Source organism: Mauremys reevesii, linkage group 4, assembly GCF_016161935.1.
Source record: "Mauremys reevesii isolate NIE-2019 linkage group 4, ASM1616193v1, whole genome shotgun sequence".
NCBI classification, from domain to species: Eukaryota; Metazoa; Chordata; order Testudines; family Geoemydidae; genus Mauremys; species Mauremys reevesii.
Window position 1 is genome coordinate 5,205,561 of NC_052626.1, and position 25,930 is coordinate 5,231,490.

General features: G+C 48.1%; 1 protein-coding gene across 4 annotated transcripts in view; it reads right to left on the reverse strand.

Annotated features, from left to right (window-relative positions):
• The window catches only part of MDGA2 (MAM domain containing glycosylphosphatidylinositol anchor 2), a 632,812-nt gene extending 608,254 nt beyond the window's left edge, over window positions 1–24,558 (reverse strand). For 2 of the 4 annotated variants that reach the window (XM_039537899.1, XM_039537895.1), the window contains exon 1: window positions 24,238–24,557. In XM_039537899.1, coding sequence (XP_039393833.1) covers window positions 24,238–24,310 — 73 coding nt within the window. In that variant the 5' untranslated portion in view covers window positions 24,311–24,557. Of the gene's footprint in view, window positions 1–24,237 lie in introns of all 4 variants that reach the window. The other 2 variants (XM_039537889.1, XM_039537898.1) reach the window with 2 other exon arrangements.
• Window positions 24,559–25,930: the final 1,372 nt, after the last annotated feature.

Sequence of the window (25,930 nt, forward strand, 5' to 3'; positions counted from 1 at the left end):
GAGTTGGCAGTTTTTCAAAGGGACACTATTAAGGGCCCAAAGGCAAGCTATTCCGCTGGGTAGGAAAGATAGAAAATGTGGCAAAAGACCAGCTTGGCTTAACCACGAGATCTTGCATGATCTACAAGATAAAAAGCAGTCATATAAAAAATGGAAACTAGGTCAGATTACAAAGGATGAATATAGGCAAACACCACAGGAATGCAAGGGCAAGATTAGAAAGGCAAAAGCACAAAATGAGCTCAAACCAGCTATGGGAATAAAGGGAAACAAGATGACTTTTTATCAATACATTAGAAGCAAGAGGAAGACCCAGGACAGGGTAGGCCCACTGCTCAGTGAGGAGGGAGAAACAGTAACAGGAAACTTGGAAATGGCAGAGATGCTTAATGACTTCTTTGTTTCGGTCTTCACCGAGAAGTCTGAAGGAATGCCTAACATAGTGAATGCTAATGGGAAGGGAGTAGGTTTAGAAGATAAACTAAAAAAAGAACAAGTTAAAAATCACTTAGAAAAGTTAGATGCCTGCAAGTCACCAGGGCCTGATGAAATGCATCCTAGAATACTCAAGGAGCTAATAGAGGAGGTATCTGAGCCTCTAGCTATTATCTTTGGGAAATCATGGGAAACGGGAGAGATTCCAGAAGACTGGAAAAGGGAAAATATAGCGCCCATCTATAAAAAGGGAAATAAAAACAACCCAGGAAACTACAACCAGTTAGTTTAAGGTCTGTGCCAGGGAAGATAATGGAGCAAGTAATTAAGGAAATCATCTGCAAACACTTGGAAGGTGGTAAGGTGATAGGGAATAGCCAGCATGGATTTGTAAAGAACAAATCCTGTCAAACCAATCTGATAGCTTTCTATGATAGGATAACGAGTCTTGTGTATAAGGGAGAAGCGGTGGATGTGGTATACCTAGACTTTTGATGCGTAAGGCATTTGATGCGGTCTCGCATCATATTCTTATTGATAAACTAGGCAAATACAATTTAGATGGGGCTACTATAAGGTGGGTGCATAACTGGCTGGATAACCATACTCAGAGAGTAATTATTAATGGTTCCCAATCCTGCTGGAAAGGTATAACAAGTGGGGTTCCCCAGGGGTCTGTTTTGGGACCGGCTCTGTTCAATATCTTCATCAATGACTTAGATGTTGGCATAGAAAGTACGCTTATTAAGTTTGCAGATGATACCAAACTGGGAGGGATTGCAACTGCTTTGGAGGACAGGATCATAATTCAAAATGATCTGGACAAATTGGAGAAATGGTCTGAGGTAAACCAGATGAAGTTTAATAAAGACAAATGCAAAGTGCTCCACTTAGGAAGGAACAATCAGTTTCACACATACAGAATGGGAAGAGAAGGAGTACGGCAGAAAGGGATCTAGGGGTTATAGTGGACCACAAGCTAAATATGAGTCAACAGTGTGATGCTGTTGCAAAAAAAGCAAACGTGATTCTAGGATGCATTAACAGGTGTGTTGTGAGCAAGACATAAGAAGTCATTCTTCCGTTCTACTCTGCGCTGGTTAGGCCTCAACTGGAGTATTGTGTCCAGTTCTGGGCACCACATTTCAAGAAAGATGTGGAGAAATTGGAGAGGGTCCAGAGAAGAGCAACAAGAATGATTAAAGGTCTAGAGAACATGACCTACGAAGAAAGGCTGAAAGAATTGGGTTTGTTTAGTTTGGAAAAGAGAAGACTGAGAGGGGACATGATAGCAGTTTTCAGGTATCTAAAAGAGTGTCATCAGGAGAAGGGAGAAAACTTGTTCACCTTAGCCTCTAAGGATAGAACAAGAAGCAATGGGTTTAAACTGCAGCAAGGGAGATTTAGGTTGGACATTAGGAAAAAGTTCCTAACTGTCAGGTTGGTTAAACACTGGAATAAATGGCCTAGGGAGGTTGTGGAATCTCCATCTCTGGAGATATTTAAGAGTAGGTTAGATAAATGTCTATCGGGGATGGTCTAGACAGTATTTGGTCCTGCCATGAGGGCAGGGGACTGGACTCGATGACCTCTCGAGGTCCCTTCCAGTCCTAGAGTCTATGAATCTATGAATGTCATTACCAAATCAGTTCATCCCATTTGGGTCATCTTTCCCCAAATAGTTGAGTTAGTCAATTTACAGATAGCAAGTCAACCATTCCTCTCAATTCTTTTCCTCCCATCAATCACATTTCAAGACCTGACCTTTACTTTTACAGCCACAACGCTTAAACACATTCAAAAAGGTTCCAGATTAACCACATCCCATTGTGAAGGCTAACAGTTAGCAGAAAAATTGGCTGCCAAGTTTGTCTTCAGGCCTTCAGTGAAACAGAACTTAAACCAACCCAATGCATCCCTTACTCATGCAGGTGAACACTTCCTCACACAAGCAATCCCACTGAGCCAATGTCTGCTCTGCGAGATACTGAGTTTGTTAGTCATATGAAATATAACGTGCACCACTCTAGCATGGCCCAGAACAGGATGCCAAAACAGAGCTACTTTTTGTTTCTAAGGCCAAAATGAGTATCTAAGTGTTGGCCTCCCTGATCGCTCCACCTTCCCTTTTCTTTGTATTATGTTACGTGACGCAAGCCAAGCATACCTGCCAAAGGAAGGGGGAGGTGTCACCTTCCCATATGGCCCACCTTGTAGAACAATTCCTGCTGCCAAGAGGACAGACAGGCTACATACTCCAGTAGGGACCTAATGACACTCCACAGTCAGTCACCGGGAAGAGTTTGCTTTGAGGACAGCTTGTGTGCAATAAATAATTAACCAGTTGAAGCCAATGTACTTAGCTGAGAAGATCTTCAAACCCGTTCCCAGGGACTAAACAATCTGAATACCTACACGAGCAGCAACGGCCATGCATTGCTGAAATGAGCAGTCAAGTCATATTTTTTTTATCAGTCACCAAGACTAGGTTATTAGAGTGACAAATCTTCATGGGCACAGCAGGCAGAGAGGAATTCAGAAAGGGAGCTGAGGAAATAACTCAGGCACAAATCCTCAATGGGAAACTCCATCCAAATAACAGTAGCTCGGAGAGACTGGGCAGATGGCAGAAATGACCTGAATACCTGTCAATCTTCCTGTATTCCAAAAGATTTTTTTTTTAAATAGCCAAAATGAATAGCTTAGAAAATTTGCTTAACATGAATATATAGGGCCAGATGCTCCACAGGAGTCAACAGCCTTGGCTCAGTTGTCTTCAAGGGAGTCTGGCTAATTGACATCAGCTGAGGGCCTGACCCCGGAAATTTGAACGAGGCTGCACAGACACTGCGTACCTCATTTAAAAAAAAAAATCATTCCAGGTTGTTTGCGTGAAGAGGACGGCAATGTACCTTAGCTATGACAACATCTTATTACAACACGTCATCTTTCTAGTAAAGAAAATCCTCTCAAGTTCAGCATTAAATTCATAAACAAGAACTGCACTAAAAGGTCTAACTGGAGTTTAAGAAAAGAGATAGTAACCCAGAATATTAATCTAAGTATTAACAGCAACAGCTACTGTACACAGCTGCAAAAAAGGATGGTGCAAACCAGTCTGTGGGAAAATACTCTCTTTCCTGAATGCCTACGAAGCAGACCCAGGTTTTTACTGATTCTTAGGTTTGAATTAAGCATCAGAGCACACCCCACTAAAATGGTGCTACGTCTATTAGTCTATAGAATCAGTAGATCACTTATCTCCTGGCCACTTTGATCCATATCTGATAAATCCTTAGGCCAGAAGCCAGCATTAGTGAGTGGAACCCTGTAAAGTATAAAAAAAAAGTCTTGGCAAGTTCAAGTTTGCGGTATGGTGCTGCTTTTAAAGCCTCTTGTGGATTTAAGGCAACCGTTTTTTATACAGTAGAATTCTCAGGGAAGAGACAATTTTTACCTTTACCATATCCAAATTCCATGTGTTATAATCGAATATGGGACTGCATATAAAGTTCCCAGTCTTATCAGAGTTTCTGAACTGAGTCATTCCTTCCATTCAGACTGGGAGAGCCTAACAACCTTAACAGGTTAAGCATCCTAAAACCCTCAGTCAGCGGAATATGTACGCTGCATATACACTGCCTGTATTGTTCAAACCCATTAATAGCACTAAGTCCTCTACATGGCGAGCAAATGGACAAACAGGACCAAAGAAATGCATTTCTAGCTGGCTGTCTAAAGAGATGAGATGACAAACCTGCTTTGTTTGGTTACTTTGAGCCCTGTCATTAACATTTGCTGTCAAACACAAACAGGCTGTGGACAGGCTTTGAATGTCTTACTTTTGTCAGCAGTAGCACAAGCTTCATGCAAAGGGCTCAGATGGACCCACCTGAGTTTTCAAAGTAGCAAATAACCCAGTCCTGCAGACATGCCGTCTCCTGCCCGGGTGTGAGGGTGCACATGCACACACGCGGGCACATGCACAGAACCTGCATGCCAGCAACAGATTTCCACACCACAAGAAGCACATTGGGAGGGATGTTCGGAAGCACTCAGCGTTGGCCCAGGTTCTGCTCCCACTGACATCAAGGGGAGTTTTACTGTTGACTTCACAGGGGCAGTTAGGCCAGCGAAGAGTAACTTCTGGGATTTATTAAAGGTGCACCAGGGGTGATGCCCACAGTTGCACCCCCAATCTGAAGTAGCATGAGGATCCAATTTCCCTCCAAGGCGCATCACCAGGGGTCCCTCTGCACCCGAGAAGCAGGATGGCAGGAAGTGGCCCCCACTACTTACACCAGGAATTGGGGTTTATCAGCCGGCCAGGCCTGTTGCTTCTTTCTCCTGCCATGTACTTAGCCCTCTGCCGGGTCGGTGCGCCCCAGGTCAGTGCGACTTGGAGTTATCACTCCATTGGCATGAATGGGGCACTTCCCTCTCTAAGGAGTTTCAGGCTCTCCGCACACTCAGACAGATGTCACTGCAAGGGTGAGGCACAGAACATTTTCAAGCATTTCTTGGCAGCCACTAGATCTAGAAAGTTTTATATTTAAAAAGTAAGCTTTGATCCTGACATAGTTCTCACTCCAGGCACTTGGGCCATCGGCCTGAGCCAACAGTGCCTATCCCGGGGCTCTCAAACTGTTGTACTGGTGATCCCTTTCGCATAGCAAGTCTCTGAGTGCAACCCTCCCACCCCCCTTATAAATTAAAAACACTTGTTTATATATTTAACACCATTATAAATGCTGGAGGCAAAGCGGGGTTTGGGGTGGAGGCTGACAGCTCGTGACCCATGTAATAACCTCATGACCCCCTGAGGGGTCCCAACCCCCAGTTTGAAAACCCCGGCCTATCCCTTAATCTGACCAGAGTGTTTTTGAAAATCCTACTTGTTAAATATTCCCTCCCCAAATAGCAGCATTTTTCTCGGGAGGGAGGGAGCGGGGAAGAAAGATGACAACTTCCTCAGCCCCAGGAAGAGCTGGAATTTGCTATTTTTAGTCAATTAGCAATGGGAATTGGAGTCTTCTTAGAAGTTCTTCCCACTCACAAACCTTCATTAGCTTAGTTCTCTTTGCCCAAATTATCTCTTCACAATGCAAACACTCAAAAGCAAAGAAACCAACAGATAAAGTCACAGTTATGTCCAAGACAACATCCACATCCAAGCACTAGCCACCAATACACTAACTCACTCCATTTCAGTTCAGCCGGGCCTTCCACACACGCACCAAAGAGCTGAACATCGCACTGCAATGCTCAACCCTATTGTACACAAAGCCAATGATCTGCCCATTACTTTTAGGGTAAAGTGCTGCCATGATGGGGTTACATTCAGATCATTCTCTGACAATTGAAACAGCTTTGCCTAGGGTTGGTTCTTTCTTTCTTTTTTTTTTTTTTTAAATTCCGATCTCCTTTGGTTATCAAAATCACAGCCATTTCTAGAACTTGAATTTCAGGGTTTTTTTAAGGATGCATATTTTTTCCTCTTAATCTCTTTTCAAAAAGGGGAGGGGAGAGAGAGGGGGAAAAAACCTGGTGTCTTTTTAGATGACCTGATTCTAAAGTGACTGTCTATCATCAAATCTAATGTTTAAGCAGCTGTCTGTTTTAAAAACCACGGATTTCTCACCGCACAGGTATCTCGTGACTCACGCAATTAGTGCATATGCAAACTGTTGACAGATTCTCTCTCGATCTAAAAATCTGGTTAGTTCCAGGAAGTCTGGAGGGGTAGGAACGAAATGACAATTTCTCCCCAATTACTACTGATGCTTCTATCTAATAGATCTCTGTCACTCTTACCAAGATCCTTAACCGGAACAATTTCTCTTTGCCTCTCTGGACTTGTTTCTCAGAGAGAATACGTTAACTTGTCATTCACCTGGCAATGAAACCCACTGATCAAGTACAGGAGTTTGTAGACAAATTTTTTAAGCAAAATTATACCTATCTGTATCTCTTTGAAAGACTGGACGGCTGGTCCATTGAATGGGTCCATTTGCAGTAGCTGAACCATCCAGTTCACATTTGCATTGTGTGATCAATTAGGCATAAAATTGTCTATTCCCAGGATCTGCACATTTGTATCCACTAATTTATAAGCACTAAGGCCCAATCCAGCAAAGAGGCTTTTCAGATGCTTTACATGTAAGAGTTTGCTGGATTGGGGGTCTGACAACCCAGTATAAAACTCACAATATCGTATCTGGCTACTAAAATGCTCGGTCCATCCCACAGCCGGTGCACACCGCTGAACTTGCAGCCGTAGACCTATAACCTTTGCTGGAGATTTACGAAAGGCGCCACATTGAAGCAACATCATGATTATCTGAAAATCGTTCCCTACCATTGCTTTAAGTATCACTTCAGGTTGCTATCATGCAAAGAGATGTTTATTGTGCGTATGGGTCTTTCAGTCAAGGACAAGGGAGAGAACATTTAAAAGAAGAACAGGGAAACGAAATTGTAAAACCTCACCCCAATCACCATGGGGACTCAGAGGCAGGTGTAGCACCTGAAATGCTTCTTTTCTCCAATCAGCTAGATATCAAGCTGGTAGTGTTGCATGATCAGAAAGTATAGTGCAGTGGGAATTGCTCTTCTGCTGTGTAAGGGACTTTGGAGACCTTCTCTCCTCCTAAGAAAGGTGTATTTCTGTTCATATCGTCCCTTGGAAATGCTGCTGGTGTATCTTAATAATCCTGGGTGTTTCAGACGGTCAGTTCCCACTGCGTATTAAATTTAACTCACTATCTGTGAATGACTCTCTCTATTATTTTAGAAAACTTCACAACAGAGAAGATAGATACATCTCGGCTGGGGCACTCAGTATTGGCCCAACTCTGTCCTAGTTTCTGTCATCTGTGTCTACAACTGATTGCTCTGGCAATCATTTGCGGGTGCAAAACTTTCTTTTATTGAGAGGGGCATAATGAGATGCTGGGTTGAGGCTCCAAAGAGTGAGTGAAACAGGGGGCCGCGCTGAGGGGTTATGTTGTGCTACCTAATGTGGGGAACAGACATTAAGAATAGTGCCTTTGAGCAGAGGGACCCCAGAGCTATCTGAAGAGTTTTTTCAGGGATCATTGCATCCGTCACAGAAATGCAATTACCTCGGTGTGGTACACAATTGAGTCTAGGCAGGAGAATAAAGAGGAACTTCTCCAGTGAGAGCTACAGAGGGAGGTCAGGGATGCAGAATGTAGTTATCGGGATTGGAATCAGAGCAGCACTAACTGCTACTAGTGGGGGGTGGGGATATCATGAGACCTTTAATGACCGTATGTAGCCAGAGCATCTCCAATAAGATGGTGTCCCTTCATACTATACTGGGGCAGTGGAGAGAGAGAAAAGCCCCACATATTGAGGCACCCACACCACTTGCTCTGTGGCTGGGTTTCTTTCCCGCAGTCTGGTTCTGACTGAATCCAACCCTGCCCAGCGCTACCAAGTGGACACAACTCAAACAGTGAGCACCACTGTTAAGAGTGCCTGCTGCTAGTCCCCAGGGCTGTTACACCACATGGCAATACAAAGCGACTTGGCTGCCATCCACACCAGGTGAGACAGTCAAAGTGTGTGCATGCATCCAGGGCAAGATACGTCACAGTGCCACAGCTCAACCAGGGACTACGATGAGGATCATGGGAATTCACAGAGGGCCTGGTAGGGATACATTAAAGCCCTCCCCAGCCCAAATGAACAACTACCCCGGCACTCTACTAAGAAGTATGAGGGGATTTCTTTAGGCTACCCCCTGGGCAGCTTCCACCTAATTTCCTAACAAGCAGGGATATAAGAACCTATGGGGACAGACTAGCAGAGAAGAAGCAGGTGGACTCAAGAGAAGAAGTAGGAGGTGTCTTTCCTGTGACACCTGGGATCTATGAAGGCTGAAGCAACCACCCCTTATATCGTATGCCTGGATGAAGCGAGCCCTGGTGTGTTTTTCTCTGGACTGTGACTGAAGCAAAACTTGGTGTCCTAGTGAGAGAAGATACAGCTGAGACAAGCTCTCTCTCCTTGGGAGCAGGCTGGTGGTTGCTACTTTTAAACAACACCATGCCTTGTCCATAGACTAATTCCCCACCCAGACATGCACCTTCTTTGGCCCAGTCTCCAGCCGTCCTGCCACAGAGTCTCCATCACCAATAACACTTCCCTCAACACACAACAGACCCTCATCAGCCTCATCACTGGGACCTCGCCAAGCTACCAAACGAAATGGGGGTACCTAACTTGTTTAGCATACCAAAGACTAGTGACCACCTGTGAATACTGAGACTGCAGTGGCCACCAACCTATACAAATGCACCTCTCTCTGCCTCAGTCCCATGATTTTCCTGTCTATTTACCTATTGAGTGTTGTCTACATCCTAGTTTGGGAGCTCTCTGGGACAGGGCCTGTCTCGGTGTAGTATCTAGCACAATGTGGCCCAAACCCGTTTTTGCATCCTGTAGGCACTACCAGTAATTAGCGAAACAATCCAACATATTTTCCCCCAAAATACATTTGATTAAGCTCGCCCAAGTGGGTATGATGCATTTAAGTACACTGTCTATCATGACAAACGGCAGGTCACCTGGGTCAAAGAAGGCATTTTAAAGCATCAGTTCTGCATAGGCCAACCCCTGTTGGAGTGAGGAGTATCAAAGTCAAAGAGGAACCAATGGCATCTAAGGACAGGCCAGAGCCTGAAAGTCTAATTTTCAAAGGACTACCATTCCAATGGAGAGACTCCTGGCACTACGGAGGGCTCCTCTCTCCAACCAATTTTATCAAGAGTAGGCAAGATTCCAAGCGCTTGCCATGTATGGAGTATTTCAGGCTAGCTAATTTTCACAGTGGCTAACATGTTGGCAAGCCATCTGTCTAGCCTAGGAGTACTGCTGTGTATTAAACATGCCAACTACCAGTTGTAATTGGGAAATATCTTTACAGTCACAAACAAGGCTCCTCGAATTCTCTAAAAAGAAAGACCACCACAGAACTCAGACCACCAGGGTTTTCTGAAGTGAACCTTCTCTGCCAGGCCAGGGTGCCAAACACACAGGCCAAACTGTGCCTAGCATTATCCTGGAGAATAGCCCGGCACAGTACTCAGCATCATCGAGTACAGCAAAGGGCTCCTCTGGACTAGGGGTCTAGAAAGATGAGATACTGGTACCATTAAGCATAGTGCCTGATCCTGAATTCCTTGCTCAGGCCAAGTCCCTCTGCAGCCCTTTGCTTCAATGGGGGTTTTCCCAAAGTAAACAGTAAAGGACTGAGGCCAGAGAATGAGGCAAATGCATGAGATACAGCTCTCATTGACAAGCAAGGTAGATGTGTCCATTTACACCAGCACCACATTTGGTCCCGGATATTTAATTACTATGTATAGAGGGCTGGGGGGGGACATTTTTCATTTTCTTTAAAAATGCATCCCATTGCTTTTGTAGGAAACTCTAAATCTAATTTTTTTTCCTCCAGTTCTATTTGTCTTATGAATGACCCTAAAGCAACTATACATCTGTTTTTCCCCCAAGGACAATCCTGATTTTTCATATGATATCAAGGGAACTTCTCACAGGAGGCCAGAGATATCCCAGTTTTTCATTTAAGTCAATGAAAACATGGTTTGTTTGTTTTTTGATATAATTATAAAATATTTGCTCAGAGTCAAATTTACTCTGTGTTTCCCAATAGAATGAGGGCTCGGTGCGATGAGCAGCGTTTGGAGTGAAGAGAAAAGGAGTGCAGAGACTAACTACTGCCTTCTTTTGCTCAGAGAAAACGTCAACATTTGCTCAGTATTTCATGACAAATTCATGCCATGAAGTTACTGTGAAAACTCCTCCTCCACTCCATGAATGATGTACCGGTTGAGTGAGAAGCTGGCAGTAGCAGTACCAATACATTTTTCTTTTTATGTGCACTTTTGTGAGACTACTTCATGAAACTAAAAAAGTCACTACAAAAGTGTCCCCAATTTTTATTTTGAAATTCTGGTTGGCTTAGGTAGACCCAATCTGTGAAGTTGGATTCCAGAACCAAATTCACACACGGTTTGGGAGTAATTGAATTATGTGGTTTGGATCGGTTCATTTAAAAGACAGGGTCCAGATGGAAAGTTCTGAACTTCCCTGAAGAAGTTCAAGAGTGTCTATAACTCTGGTTTGGGTCCCTTATTGTTACAGCCATATATTGATTATATTCAAATGCAAAGAACACTACACTGAAATTAAGGTTATATTTTAAGCAAGAAATTTAAATTCATTTAAATTCAAAGAAACATTGCAGTTATTGCACACACATATCTACAGGCAGGTTTGATATCATACCCTCTAGAGCATATATATTCTTTTAATAATGTAAAACAGGTTACAGTTAAAGGCCAGATCATTTGCTGAGTAACTTACATTGTTCTGATATTTTCATTAAAGTAATATTAAAAAGGGATTCACTGGTTCATTGAGTTCAAGGCGAGAAGGGACTTATCTAATCTGACCTCTGCACAGCACAAGCCATAGATTTCCCCCGTGATTCCTGCTTCCAACCCCGCAACTTATGGGTGAGCTAGAGCATAACTTTTAGAAAAGACATCCAATTTTTAAGGTAAAGACCAAGCGACGAGGAATCCAGTACACCCCTTAGTGAGTTGTTCCAATGGCTAATTACCCCCACTGTTAAAAAATGTATGTCCTAGTTCCTGTTTGCATTTCGCTGATTTCAACTTCCAGCCAGTGGCTCCTGCACCCTTGCCAGAGACTAGATTAAAGAGCCCTCTCCAATGAGAAATCATCTCCCCTCTGTAGATACTTCTAGACCACAATCAAGCCACTTCTCAACATTTCTCTTGGATAAACTAAATAGGTTGAGCTCCTTTAGCCTCATTGCAAGGCATGTTTTACAATCTTTCCTGCAGCCAAACCTCAGTTCAGTGAGCAGTGCCTTGCATCACAGTACATTCATCATTGAGCAGCATAGGCTGAGAGTTACCATACCTTAGTAATAGCAGGCTGTGGAAATAAATGTGTACATTACTCCCGGGCTTGAAAACGGAAAGCCGGGGCCTGCCTACTCTTCCTTGACCGTCTGACCAGAGGGTTAGCGGAGCAGGAGGCAGGCTGGTATGAGCCTCGGCCGTCATGCTGTGGCTTCATTTTTATCACTGTTGCATAAGGACCTAGAAGATAATGTTAGGCATTTTCCAGGATCTTACCCGTGCCCAGCTCTGAAGCTGCACTGGCTTACACCTGGCGTAGCAGGGGAAGTTTGTGAAGGGGCAATTAATAAAAATGTGAAAACCCAATGCCAAAATCCAATCAAACTCCAACAAAAGGCATGGCAAAAACGGGCACACCTGAAGAGAGGGTATTCCTCCTCCTGCTCAGCCTTGAAAGCACTTAGCCTGTGGATAGCCCTGTCTCATGTAAGAAGAGAGATGCAGGATCAGGCCCTTTGTTTGCTGTCAATCAGGAAACAGTAGCTACATTCAAGTTGAACAAAAGCCTATTCCAGCATAGTGGGGCCCCAAAAGCCAACGGCCTGAGAACAGGCTCTGCTATTGCCACTGAAGTCAACTGTATTTAGTATTCATATTACTTATGGCGATGACAGGAAGTCATTCAGACTGAAATGTTCCTTGGAAACAAAATCTATGAGAATAAACCTGCAAAGACCCAGCCAGTAAGCAGAGGACAGCATGAGCGTCGCAGTGCGGGAGAGCCCCTCTGGCTAGAGGCAGAGTGGTTGGTGGGATTAGAACATACCCAGGAACACAAGCACAAGGTAGCGGATACGTGGCTGATGAGGACTGAAGCCCAGAGACAGGGTACAAAGGAGTTGCTTGAGCTGTGTGGGTGGAAGGTGGTACTATCCTTTGTACAAACAACCCTTCTCCGTGGATCCTGGAGAACTCCTTCCTTCCCAGCAGCTGAACCAGATCTGTTGCAGGTTGAAGAAAATAACTAATTTGTAAAAAGTCCCTCTGGTTTGTTGTGCTAGTTTCTTTTCCCCTCAAGGTACATCCACACTGCAGCTTCCCCGCTTGGGTAGACACTAAAACCGGCCACATGCCTAGGGGTAGCACAGGAGAGAGCTCGGGCTGGCTGTCTGGATACATGCTCAGGCACTGGGACCATACTGGGGTGGCTGGGCCCAAGCTGCCTCCCGGGCTATTCCCGGCTACACTGCTATTTTTACTGTTGGCTCAAGGAGAGCTAGCGCGTCTGTCTGCCCAAGCGGAGAAGCACACTCCCAGCTGCAGTGTAGACAAATCCGAAGTGACGCTGGGGTTGCACTCTGAATTATTCCGACCCACCGCATAATGCAAAAATTAAGTCATTGTAAAAGCAAATACATACACCACCTTACTATTCAAAGCCAGGAGCGTCTTTTAAAATCGATACCTGCTGGCCTTTAGTGACAGGCTATCGGCAGTATCCACCTCAATTGTTACCCTAGACACTAAAACCTTTACCTGTCACAATAATAATACAGAGTAGGGAGAGAAAATTCAAGTGCCATTATGTGTTTGATGAACCACAAAGACCCTTGAGAATGTTCATATTAATGAGAACATATTATGTATTCAGAGCAGAGGCACTGTAGTGTTTAGAGTATAATGTACCTTTAAATGGACACTGTCAGCTGAACAATCACACTGTGTCCGAGAAAAGCTACCTGCAATTATTATTTTTATCACCTAATGCGAGGGCTGAAAGAGATTAGGGGGGAAGCAGCTCGCTTATTTCAGTCTGTCTCCTCTGAGAACTGGGCGGCACACACTGCGTGAGCTGTTCGAAAGCACAAAGCACCGCTGGGTGCATGGCTCCCTCTGGAAATCAATGGGAGTTAAGAGGCACCCGTCATTAGTGCCTCTGAACATCTCCCGCACCGTGGGTGCAGTCAGTGTCACTGCTTCCCCCTGGAGTCGTGATTTCAAACGGGGAACAATGCATTTGGCAAAGCACAGTAATTGGCCTAGAGACCTAAGAGGGTCACCTGCAGGAGCTCCCCCTGCTCCTACACAGAAGGAGGACCGGCTGCATCCTCAGCACTATATCCCCTTCTGTCAGATGCCACCAAGCACCCAGGGTCCACCCCACAGCAGTGCAAAGAGTGGGTATGGGCCTGGAGGGGTCACACTAGCCACCCTCCAGAGATTGCCACAGTCCACTTCCCCCCTACATCCCCTCTCCCCCGGCACTCAAGGAGTCCCAGGAACAGCTGCAGCCAGAGGAAGTCCCCAGCTATGGACCTGTGCTGCAAGCAACCGGAGCTCAGTGTGGACCAGAGCTGGTGCAGAGAAACAGGGATGCAGAGCACACGAGCTGGTGATGGGCAGGCAGGCCTCTCACCAAGGGCTGCAGCAATCCTGGGCCAGGATGAGCTGGCCATTGCAGATAGTGTGCAGCCTGCGCCAACAGCCAAGAGACCCCCTTCCATGAACACGAGGGCTCTGTGGGACACCAAGGGGGTGTTCTCAGCTGTAGTAACTAAACACCCGTAATCACATCATGACTCGCACATCCTGCCATTGCTTCCCAGTCTCCCGCCGAACACCCCACTGAGCCTGCATTTCTGTAACTACGATGCCAGTTTGTGGGTCTGCGGAGTCGGTCTGTCTCTTTTCCCCATTGACTCCCCCCCTCAACCTGTGCCTGCCGTCAGTCCGGTTACTCTACAACGGGGTCTAAACATTACCTGCTTGGGCCAGACTATGAAAACTGGCTTTGATATCACTTTAGAGACCCCCCCCCCCCAGCATTTATTTCTGAGGCTTTTCTATCAGTTCTGTTGACGTCGCTATACTGCCCCAGTAGACAACAGAGAACTGCTTAAGCGCCTTCAGGGACTGGATGTAGTGGGAGGGGGAGACATTTTAGAAACACGGGACAGCAGCCACTGCAGAGCCCAGCCTCCTACAGCAGTGAAGTTTGGCTATCCCAGTCACCGGGCCCCCAGAGGGTTCAAAGGCCCAGTCGTGAGAACACGTCTTCAAAGAGCAGGCCTCTCCCACATTCCCCTTTGAAAATGACCCTGGTTTTCCCAGCCGCCCAAGCCAACCCTTGAGCCCTTTGAAGCCAATGTCTCAATTGGTTTTATTCTCAACTGGCCCAAGATACAAACTGCTCCGTTTAGAGCATCTCCAAAGGGGTTCCAATGAAAGCCACAGCCAACTGTGCACTAGGGAATCGAAACCGGGCGAACCAGCTCCTCCAAGCTTGCTCACGAAAACCTTTCATGCTCAAGCCCTTGAGCAGCATGCACACGGCTCCCACCGCTGCTGACGGGAGTCGCGGGCGCAGATCAAGGGCGGCGCGTTTACTGATGAACAGGGAGTCAAAGGTGGCACCTCTGAGCAGACAAGCTGCCAGGAAAGATGCGAGGAGAGGGAGAGAAGCCGGGCCGAGCTATTTTTCCTCTTCATTTGTTTTCCCACTGACTCTAATTAAACTGGATTTAGCTCATGAGCCAGGAGAGATTTATTTATTTATTTTGAAGTGCCTCCTTGCTGCCAGACTTCCTCCCAATTCCCCTAGCTCGGATTCGGAGAGAACACCTTGACCCAATATATGCAGAGCATCAACCATTTCCTTCTATGGAGATGCAAGCAATGTGCTAATAAGCCACTCAAGCCAGCCGACAGAAAACGCTTTAAATGTCAAGAGGATTGTTTTGGAGTTATCATCTTCCTACTCTGAACGCGGCACAGTCGGCGGGGTAGCGCCTGCGTGGGTATAAAAGTGGAGTAGGGTCCACTGGAGACAACAGAGCGGCCACCGCTTACACCCGCTGAGGATACGGCCCACTCTTTTGCTTGCTTGAAACTTAATGTGTTTTAATGATATTTATCAGATCTATAAAGGTGGATTTTAGTTGCCACCTACAAGGAAAGCATTACACGCCATGTTCCATGTGCCCATTTTCCTGTCGTATTTTGCCAGATTTTGACACCATTCCAAATATCTTTGCCTTTCCTGCCAGTCACAAGATGCTCCAATATGAGAGAGACATGGTGGGCGAGGGAATCTCTTTTCTTGGACCAAGTTCTGCTGGTGAACGAGACAAGCTTCGGAGTTCCTGACCCCCTTGTCTCTCCCATATCCTGGGACCAAGACAGCTACAACACCATCACCGCAAACTCTACGATATGAAATTTACCAATGGACTAATCCTGCATTACTGACTCCCGTCACTAGCACTCAGTAACACGCCAATAGAACTCCTCTTGTGCATAACGGCTGCAGTATGTGTCTGTAAAAATAGTACTTCAGTGATGCTTCAGCCCCATCGAAAGACGGTGATAGGAGCTTCTCCATTGACATCAGTGGACTTTGGATCCACCCCCAAAATTCATTTAATCGCAGTTATTTAATGTTTTCCTACAAATCGGTGAACATTTCTATACGTTGATTCTGCTCCCCGGATCATGCTGGTGGCAGCACAAAACCAGTGCAGCGGAGTGCAAAACCAAGCCATGTTCCTCTCCATTAAAATCCAATCCCCTTTGCACGGTTCACCCATGTAAAATGCTGCAGCATGTGACCTAGTGCATTTGGCAGCAGCCTCTAGGACCGCCAAGAAAAGAATCAGTTTGAAAAGCCATTTCTATTCATTTGTGTTGGTTAATGGGCAGGTTGATGGGCTAGATTTATTTCCCTCTCTCCACATTCTCTAAGTGCATTAGCTTACATGCAGAAAATGAAATCATCTCCCAGCATTAATGAAATCTCAGTGATAAAATATGCGGGGAGAAGAGGGAACAGCCTTCAAGGGAATCTAAGTGGGTTGAGTTAAGAGTTAAAGTTTTGAAGGATCGGCTGCTCAGTAAATGGTCCTGGAGTTAGCGGTTGTAGAGCGCATCAGCTGCTTAGAAATGCATAGCACTGCAGCAGGACATAATACCTTTCCTGTTCTCGGGTGAGACTGCTTTGGTTTCTGTCACACAATATCCAGAATTGTACAGGGTTAAACCATATGATACAATAACAGCATTCAAAGATATCCATGATGGGGAGCCCTGATTCAGAAAACCAGCCGTACCATTTGGGGGTTGGGTAATTAAGAGGCTGGCTTTTGAATATAAGAGCTAATGATCAGCTATTTTCCTGAACCTAATTAGTTTTCTTAACAGGGAAAATGCATTAGTGTTGGGGTTCCCACCTCCATCCAGCCTCACTTGTGTCACTAGCTTCAGCCAGAGTATTAGGTAAAAGCAGGGTCAGCTATGACATACAGCCATCAATATTGCTAAAGCCAACAGTCATTAATCTCCTTCTCTGGTTCGCTGCTAGCATGCAGCTAAAAAACAAAAGCAGCAATGTAGCTGACAAAAGTTCTTTCTTGACAAGACATGACCACCAGTTTATGTTGAATGGCTGGCTGTATTTTCTATACAGGATACTTCATCAGACCCCAAATCAAGTCGCCATATGGAATGCCAGGCTCAGTTCTTATTTTTAGATCCATTGATTGATTTTAAATGTGCATCTTTGTAAAACATAAAAATATTTTAAAATTAAGCCTGTTGGATAAAGGTTTTAGCAGGCATTAAAAAACAAACACACCAGGAGCAATCTTTCTAGTGCTTAGTGTCAGGAGCGCTCACCCTTCCACATTAGTCACGGCAGCAAGCGAAAGGATCATCCTTCACTTACCCGGGGTGCTTTTTGAGAGGGGGACACTTCCCTGTGCGTATTTCGTACTACGAGATACTGGTGTCAAGCTGGCTATCGCATCACTTTGGCCCATCTCGCCGATGCCCTGAGCACCATGCCTATTCTTTTCAATTTCTCTCTTTTCTTCGGGGTTCATTTACAAACATTTTGAGGAATGCTACTCCTGTTACCCAGGTCTGTCAGTGGGGTTTTCAGCTCTGAATTATAGATGCTGTTATAAACTAGTTTGTGTGTGTGTAGAGATGGACACACATTACATACACATGCTTCTCTTTATATGAAGATACCTGTCTTTACATACACGAACTTGCACTCACCTTCAGCAGTATTTTGACACCAACGAATTGATGGACATTTATGATTACTAAGGGCCAGGTCTTTCCTGTTCATGGGGAAAGAGCACGGAAGTAACAAACATATAAAAAGAGAAAAGATGTGCAAGACATAGGCATGTAGTGAAACATGGAGTAGCACACAGCTGGAGGGATGACCACCAACTAAGGCGAGGAAGAGCCGCCTATGGAATACACTGTGCGTAGCAGAGCCAGGCCTGCTTCTGGGAAAGGAGACTGGGTTGCATTTACGTAAGCTGTGGCTGTGAACCTCTTCGAATTTGCAAATGAGCCTCCCTCCCTCCCACACATGCTGTTTTCAGACAGCCACCGTACGCCTGGTGAAGCCATTGCTGCATTTAGATTATATATATCTCACCAACAGGGCCGGCTCCAGGCACCAGCATTCCAAGCTGGTGCTTGGGGCGGCATTCTGCAAGCGGCAGTCTTTTTTGCCCCAAGCAGCGCGCGCGCCGCGCCGCCGAGCGGGGGGAGTCCGTGTGCCCTTAGGGCGACAGGCGCGTTTCCACGGTGGCGGCAATTCAGAAGCAGCAGCTTCTATGTTTAGCTGTCCGGGGCGGCTTCAGCTAAACACAGAAGCTGCTGCCGAATTGCCACCGCCGCGGAAACGCGCCTGCCGCCCTAAGGGCACATGGACTGCCCCCGCCGCCTGCGGCGGCAATTCGGTGCGCTGCTTGGGGCGGCAAAAACTGTAGAGCCGTCCCTGCTCACCAAAACACTTATAGCTGCTCATCTCAAGTTACTTGTGCAAATTGTTACAGAGTTGGAAATTTTGTCTCTAGTATAACAGGCCGTGATTTTCTGTGACTCCTTCCATTCTTCCTCCAGGCCACACCCCCCACCTCTGATATTATAATTTTGGCAGTTCATCCAGGTTGTGCCATTTCCCTGCTGTAATTCAGTTTGGTGTAATATCACGCAGAAGGGTGTGGATCGCAGTCAGACTTTTCAGGGGAGCTTTGTAGTAATTTGCTGCACTTTTCTTCATTCTGCAGCATGCAACGCATGGGAGTACATGACTCTAAGACATAATGGTTCAGAGCGCCTGGTACAATACAAACCATTTATAACAGATCCAAAAGCCTGTGAAATTCGGCATCCTTGGCCTAAAGAACTTGTAAAATTGACATAAGAATTTTGTTCTCTCGTCTTTACTACATCCTTCATCTTTACGGAACACAGTTTATTCAAGTTATCTAATAACAACACGTCGTGCCCATATTAAGCCTTCTCACCAAGATAGTTTCACACTGCACTGCAACTCTTCTGTAGAATAGTAACAGTAATGTTCTGAGCACTTACTGTTTATGCGTTAGTAACCATGCATGGCATCCAGAGAGAAGTAATTTAAAAAGGGGAAAGTGCATGCAGCACTTGAGTTTTTCGAAGAATTATTTTGCAGAAAACAAGCTAGTTAAAATTAAGGAGGTGAAATAAATAAGAGAAAAGCCACTAGGCTGGAAGTCAAGTAGGTCGGAGGTCTGTTCCTAGCTGTGCGCTGACCTGCTCCGTGACCTTGGGCAAGTCACTCCACCTCGTCGAGCCCGTGTCCCTATCCACCCAAAGAGCTTGTACACGTGGTGTTAAATGGGACTACGCAAACAGGTACCTTCTAGTTCACACTAGAAGGGTCTACATGGGGCAGTTACTTCAGTACGTGCTCCAACTCACCCCCACCCCCCGTAGTCCGCACTGCCGTTAGTCGGTCTTCCAGGCTCACCTGGAATATTATTAATAATTTTATCAGAACTAGCGGATAGAGCACTGGGCTGGGACTCAGGAGCCCGGGGTTGTATTCTTGGCTCTGGCACTGAGCTGCTGGGTAACTGTGGATAAATCACTCCACAGCTCTATGCCTCCATTTCCCCATCAGTAAAATGGGAACACTGAGACTGACCTCCTTTGAAAATCTCCGAGAGCTACTGTTGAAAAGCACTACGCAAGAGCTAGATATTATTATTACTAATAATACTCTGAAGTAATGTTAGTTTAAAACAAATGTATGCCCACATTTATCTTAAGAAAGTGAACTGCATTCTTCTGGGATCTTGGAACCTATGTTAACATGGACCGGTGGTTTGCATGTTAAAATACAAAGGGCCAGACCCCACTGTTACCAGTCAGCAGCACTCCAGTGACGTTCACTGCCATTTAGACCTGTTGAGGAATTAGCCCAAAGACAAGTGATATTAAAAAATGAGAAGGGAAAAGATAATAAAATTTCTTTGCCTACTACTGCAGTCAGGTCCATTTTGGGCATTAATTGTTGTCATTATTTATCTATGAGTTTCATTAAGTGGGAGGGTGTACACAAAAGAGGATGTAGTCCCTGCCCCAAGGAGATTACAATTTGGCATGATCCTGCTGTCATTGAAATCGGTGGAAAAATTAACATTAAACTGCAATGGGTGCAGGACAGGCCCCCACATTTTCAGGATTCTTGGTGCAATATTGCCCTAGTTTTCCAGTCAAACAAAAAAGAAAAAAACGATGAACAAAACGATTTCAGGCGCAATTTTCAAAGGCACCTATATTTTCAAAAGTGATTTAGGCACTAAGTTGCCGAAAGGTGCCCACGTCACTTTTGAAAACAGGACCTAGGCAATTTGGAACATTTTACCTTTCCTCAAAATGATTCTGGAAATATAGAGTGGGATTTTCCAACAGCTCTCACTGGAGCTAACAGGAGCTTTATGATGACTGCTTAACTTCAACGGGATGCTGAGCCCTTTGGAAAGTTACTGTTCCATAACGTGGTAACAGATGGGAGACCTGGGCGTCAAAGGACTGTCTTGAACAATGTGCCAGACACGAATGGACTCTTGGAACAAAACATGTTACATGGTTTTCCTGGGGAATATCTACGGGGAGGCAAATGTAAATTTCCCAGGCTCCAGTTATCCAAACCCAGCCTTTTGAAGCTACACCCTGAGGACTGAGCTATTGTCTGCTGATCAACTGCTACATGAGGACAAGATCAAAGACCTAAGCTGCATAAGGGAAAGACTGAACTATTCATGATTGTTCTGGTTCTGAATCTGAAACTGTTAGGAACTTGTAACCATAGGGGAAAAATCAGTTCTGGGTTTTGATGGACTGACACCTACCAGGGCCTGAGGTTGGAGTTGGGGGTGATCTCTGGGGAACTTTTTTCTGGATGCACACAGGTTCTTTTATTGTATTACTACGTTTTCCCTGTAATGCTTTCACCTTAAGGATAAATGTGCTTGCTTGTAAAGGGCTGGGTTGTAACTGTGGGTACGTCCAGACTATCCGCCGAATCGGCGGGTAGCGATCGATTTTGCAGGGATCAATATATCGCGTCTCATCTAGACCCGATATATCGATCCCCGAACGCGCTCCCGTCGACTCCGGAACTCCACCGGAGCGAGTGGCGGTAGCGGAGTCAACGGGGGAGCCGCGGACGTCGATCCTGAGCAGTGAGGACGGGAGGTAAGTTGGGATAAGATACTTTGACTTCAGCTACGGTATTCCCGTAGCTGAAGTTGCGTATCTTACCTCGACACTGCCCCCCAGTGTGGACCAGGCCTTAGAACTGTAGGCCATTACGCTTTTCATAGCCTCTGGAGAGAAAACAAAAGTGCAGATGCTGGCCTGTTTAGGCAGTCTGGCTTGCTGGGAATATCACAGCATAAGCAGGGAACCGTGCAGCTGGAAAACCCCAGGCAGGACAGAGAGAGTCGTGGGTCTCTGCCCAAGAGAGATGATGGCTGAGGAGCTGGAAGCCTAGACTGGTGCCCTCGGGGAAGAAATAAATGTGCCATTGCCCTGAACCGATATATTTTAAAACAAACAAACAAAAAAGTGAGGAGCTTGCCAACTGAAAAACAAGACTGAGTTTAATGTATAATTTTAAAAAATCCTATGTTCTCGTATACCTCAAAAACCACCTTGTTTCCCAACATTATGAATGTCTGCAGGCCCCTAGCCCATCACAGAGACCAAGTATAATGTGCATTACAGAATGACAATACATCACATTTAACTCTTATTTATAAATAACTCTTAACCCAGATGTGCAATCCTTTTTTCAGTAACAATTTCAGCAGAATTGCTAGCAACCAACTAAGGGCATGATCTCCTTCATAGATGCCCACGCACAACATATAAGCCTTAACAAATACTCTCCTATGCAATGCAGAAACTTATGTTCCAAGAAATCCAACAATGTGTGTCCCTGTGCTTGACAGGCGAAAGGATGCATTGGTGGCACACAGAGTGTAATGCTTCACGTCAGTAATGCAAACGCTAAGGAAAATCCTCATGACAGTTCCTAATGTTTTGAATTACATCAGATTTCAAAAAACCTAAAGCCATAAGTTTGCTTGCAGGGGGGTAATGGACACGAATGGCCTATTGCATTCATGTGTGTGCGCACATCTGCCGAAAGAAGCGTGTACAAAGATTCCTTAACATGTACTACCACAATACTCTTGTGAGCATGGGAGGCATGAGAGCCATGACACACACCACGCTACACTGCTTATGTAATGTCGAGCAGTAACTAGAAACACTGGGGCAAGTGAGAGACAGAGGAACGCATTTAGCCCTAAGCAAACAAGTGCAGCTTATACTGTAGTTAACAGGGTTGCATCTACTTAGACCAGTAATTAATGTGACCCAGAGCTCCCTCATCCCCAGGCCACCCCTTGGCTATCAATGAAGTAACACAGGGTCCCAGAGGTGTGTATTGTGTTTGCACTCCACCAGCCCCATAACGTTACCCTGCTCTTTGGACTTTCTGGTTTATTACGCTGTCACAGCTTTATCGTAGATTACGGCTGCCTATGGTATGTACCATGGTCCCCTGTGAAAGTGCTGCATCTACCGTACAGCATGGGCTTCTCTTCTACTTGGAGGGGTTTCGCATAGCCTACCTTTTGATACCATTTTTAATGACCAGCCGATGAGCTAAATAAAGGACTGATTTACATTCTGGACAAGGCAGTAAGGCTGCATGAGGAGGAAAATCAGCAGATTGTGGCCCTGTAATTTCCAGATGCACAAAATTATTGTGAACAAACTACTTGCATTCATCTAATCTGCTCCTCCGGGCTGCAGTGCCCATGTTCAAATTCCCATCCATTTGCACCAATAAAAACCGTGCAAAGCCAGCTCTCAAATCAAGGGTTCTCCCCCACCCAGAGCAACGCATTATGTTTTTAACAGGTGTGTGCCAGTGCAAGCAAGAGAAATACAGACTGATCTTAGATGGGGTGATTCACAAGCCACTGTCAGAAACGTAACACGGCTAATGAGAAGAAATGTTCCTACAGTAAAATGTGTCCTGTAAGTTGATCCCTATGGTGGCTACTCCAGGCTGTGGTATGTTACAGATCCCGGTATTCCGGGTTGTCTGTTTTACCACCCTACATGATTGCTACAGCAGCCACTCTCCAACATGCACCAATTTGCTTCCCTCTCCATGTCTAACGGGGATATTGGTCTTCTCTGAATCTGCGCTGTGCCAACAGGCTGGGGTCAGCATTCCTGACACCAGGATGCTGTTGCCAGGGCAGGCATCTGGATGAGGGAAATTCACGGGGAAATGCAAAATAAATGCATCTAAAAATCCTCTTCAGGGAGAGGGGCCGGGAGCCGGGACCGAAGTGCCGGCTCCTGGCTGAAGGGAGGAGCTGGCTCCCCCCCAACACACACACACACACACCCCTGCAGAGGGGCTCCCAGGACCCCTGGAAGAGCCCGGGCTGGACTTGGCCATGAATTGGGAGCCCCGCAGACCCTGGATCCCCGGGTGGCTGCGGACGCGTGGCTCGTTCGCAGGGAAAGCTTATTTCGAGGGTCCCCCGTCCCGCTCCACGTTCGCTCGGGCAGCGGGGGCCCGGGCTGGGAGCCTCACTCCGGCCTCGCTGCAGCCCCGTTCCTGCGCCCCAGAGCTGGATGATCCCAGAACGGGGAGGGTCCCAGCTGGCGGGGCACCGCGGCCGTGTGGCGCCCACGGAGAATGGAGCCCCGGGTGGGGGGGGGGGTCGCTCGCTCCCCGCTCCGGAGCGGGGACTCCGCTTTCCGTTCACACGGCGGCTCATCGCCGCCGCGCGGCGGGGAACCGGGCGGGACAAATGGGTTTACAGCGGGTGATCAATGGGTCTCTCAGCTCCCAGCCCAAGCCGCCCGCTCCCTCCTCTGCCGCACACGGCCCAGGTGGGAAGTGAGGGCTGACGGGTCCCTGGACCGAGACCCCAGACGCGCTGTTTGCAGCGGGAGTCCCGTCCCCCGACCCCACCTTGAATCCGCCTCAGTCCAGCCCCGTTCCCCGCATCTTGCGGTCTCTGGCCGTGGGAACCCGGGCTCTCGTCTGATGCCAACGCTCATGGCAACGGGGGTGCACAAAAAGCGAACTCCCTGCCCGTCCCGGGCCCGGTCTCTCCGGAGAAGCGGGGGAGGAGGGAGATGAGCCGGGGGGAGGATGGGGAGGGTGCATGCCGATGGGGGGGTCAGGAGGCAGGAACCCTAAGGGTCGCACACAGCAAGTTTGATCCGGCGCTGCAGGTCGGTCCCGCGCCCCGGCTAACAGCCACGGACCGGGGGGGGCTCCAGTCTTGCAATGCACAACGACACCCGAGCAGTGCCCCCCGCCCCAGCAGCCCGGCCCCATTCTGCAGGGGGGGGGACCCAACCCCCCGCCTTAGCGGGCTGGGGGGGGGGTCAGTCCCACCTCGCTCTTCCCCGCGGCGGAGAGCCCCCTCCCAAGGTCAGGCTGGGCTCGGCGCGGGGGGGGGGGACTCACCGTACACCCCTTGGCCGGAGATCCCCTCCAGCAGCACCGTCAGCAGCCACACCAGCCCGTACGCTAAATCCATCTTCGCGGCGGCGGCATCCACATCTCCAGCCCCGGGCGGAAAGGAAGCGCGGGACCTGCCGGCGGCCAGTGCCCAGCCCGGGCTGCTGCCAGCCGCGGGGCGCACCGGGGCGCACCGGGGGTGGGGAGCTGCCCTCCCTGGCGGCCGAGGCGGGGCGATCCGGGGGGGTCCGCGCCTCGGCCCCCCGCCGCCCTCCAGCCCCGCGGGGTCCCCCCTGCTCGGGGTCTCTCGCCTTCACCCGGTCACTCGCCAGCAGGACCGAGCCGCCCGCGGGGCCACCCCAGCCGGCTGCCCGCGGCCGTCAGATGCCATCGCAGCGCGGCTCCCGGGGCATGGTGCGCGGGGCCCCGGGCCCCTCCGGGGCAGCAGCAGCAGGAGCCGCCCCCGGCCCGGGGCAGCAGCCGGCGGGGAGCGAGGCGCGGCTGCCCAGCGGCCCCCAGCCCGGGGCGGATCCCAGCGGCGGAACGAAGCGGCGGCCGCCCGGGGATGCAGCGTCCGGCGGCGGCCGGGCTCGGCGCGTGTGTGAGCGGCGAGGGGCAGCCGGGGCGAGCGGGGCGGTCACGTTGCGCTCTACGTGCGGGGAGCCGGGGCTCGGGAGCCGCAGCCCGGCGACGTCAAAGCCTGCGTGGCTCGGCCGCCGCCGCCGCCTCCTCCGCCCCCTTCCCGCGCCGGCGCCGAGCTGCGGGGGGCGGACGCGCCGAGGGAGGCGCTGGGGGAGCCGAGGGGCCGGGCGGCCTCGCACGTGGGGGAGGCCGGAGCAGAGCCTGGCTGGGGGGGGGGAGGAGGAGATGGCGGGGACCCTCCTGCCCCTGCCCCGTCGCCAAGGGGCCACGGGGGCTGGACGTGGGGGGGCTGCAGCACCCCCCGGCCCGCAGGGGTTTCCAGCAGATCCAGGGGTCACAGCTGGGAACCAACTGGCCTCAGCTCCGCCACTGGAGAAACGGCCCCACGCCCCTGCAAGGGGATGTTGCTGCTTCTCCTGGTGCTTCTCCTTCTCCACTGGTAGCGCCTCGGCCAGCGGCTCTGCATAAGAACATAAGAACGGCCGTACGGGGTCAGACCAAAGGTCCATCTAGCCCAGTATCTGTCTACTGACAGTGGCCAATGCCAGGTGCCCCTGAGGGAGTGAACCTAACAGGCAATGATCAAGTGATCTCTCTCCTGCCATCCATCTCCATCCTCTGACGAACAGAGGCTAGGGACACCGTTCCTTACCCATCCTGACTAATAGCCATTTATGGACTTAGCCACCATGAATTTATCCAGTCCCCTTTTAAACATTGTTATAGTCCTAGCCTTCTGCAGGTCACAGGCTGCCTGGCCCAGGGCTCCTTTTGCACGTTGTTTTCATGAAGAGCCTGCTCTTTCCTCAGGACACTTTGCCTTCCTGGCCTGACTTTCTTCCCCTCCTGGAGGGAGTGTCCTCCGTGTTTGCTCCCTTCCCAACATCTCCTCCGGGGCTAACATCACAGGGGACCTGGGGCTGCTGGAAATGAGCATCAGCCACTAAGCTGGCTTGTCTACTGGGCCTACTGATGTACTGAGACGGATCAGCAGTCTGGCCAAACAGGTACTTTCCTCCCCTGGTGTTTCCTCTCTGGGAAAATCACTGGGAATTAG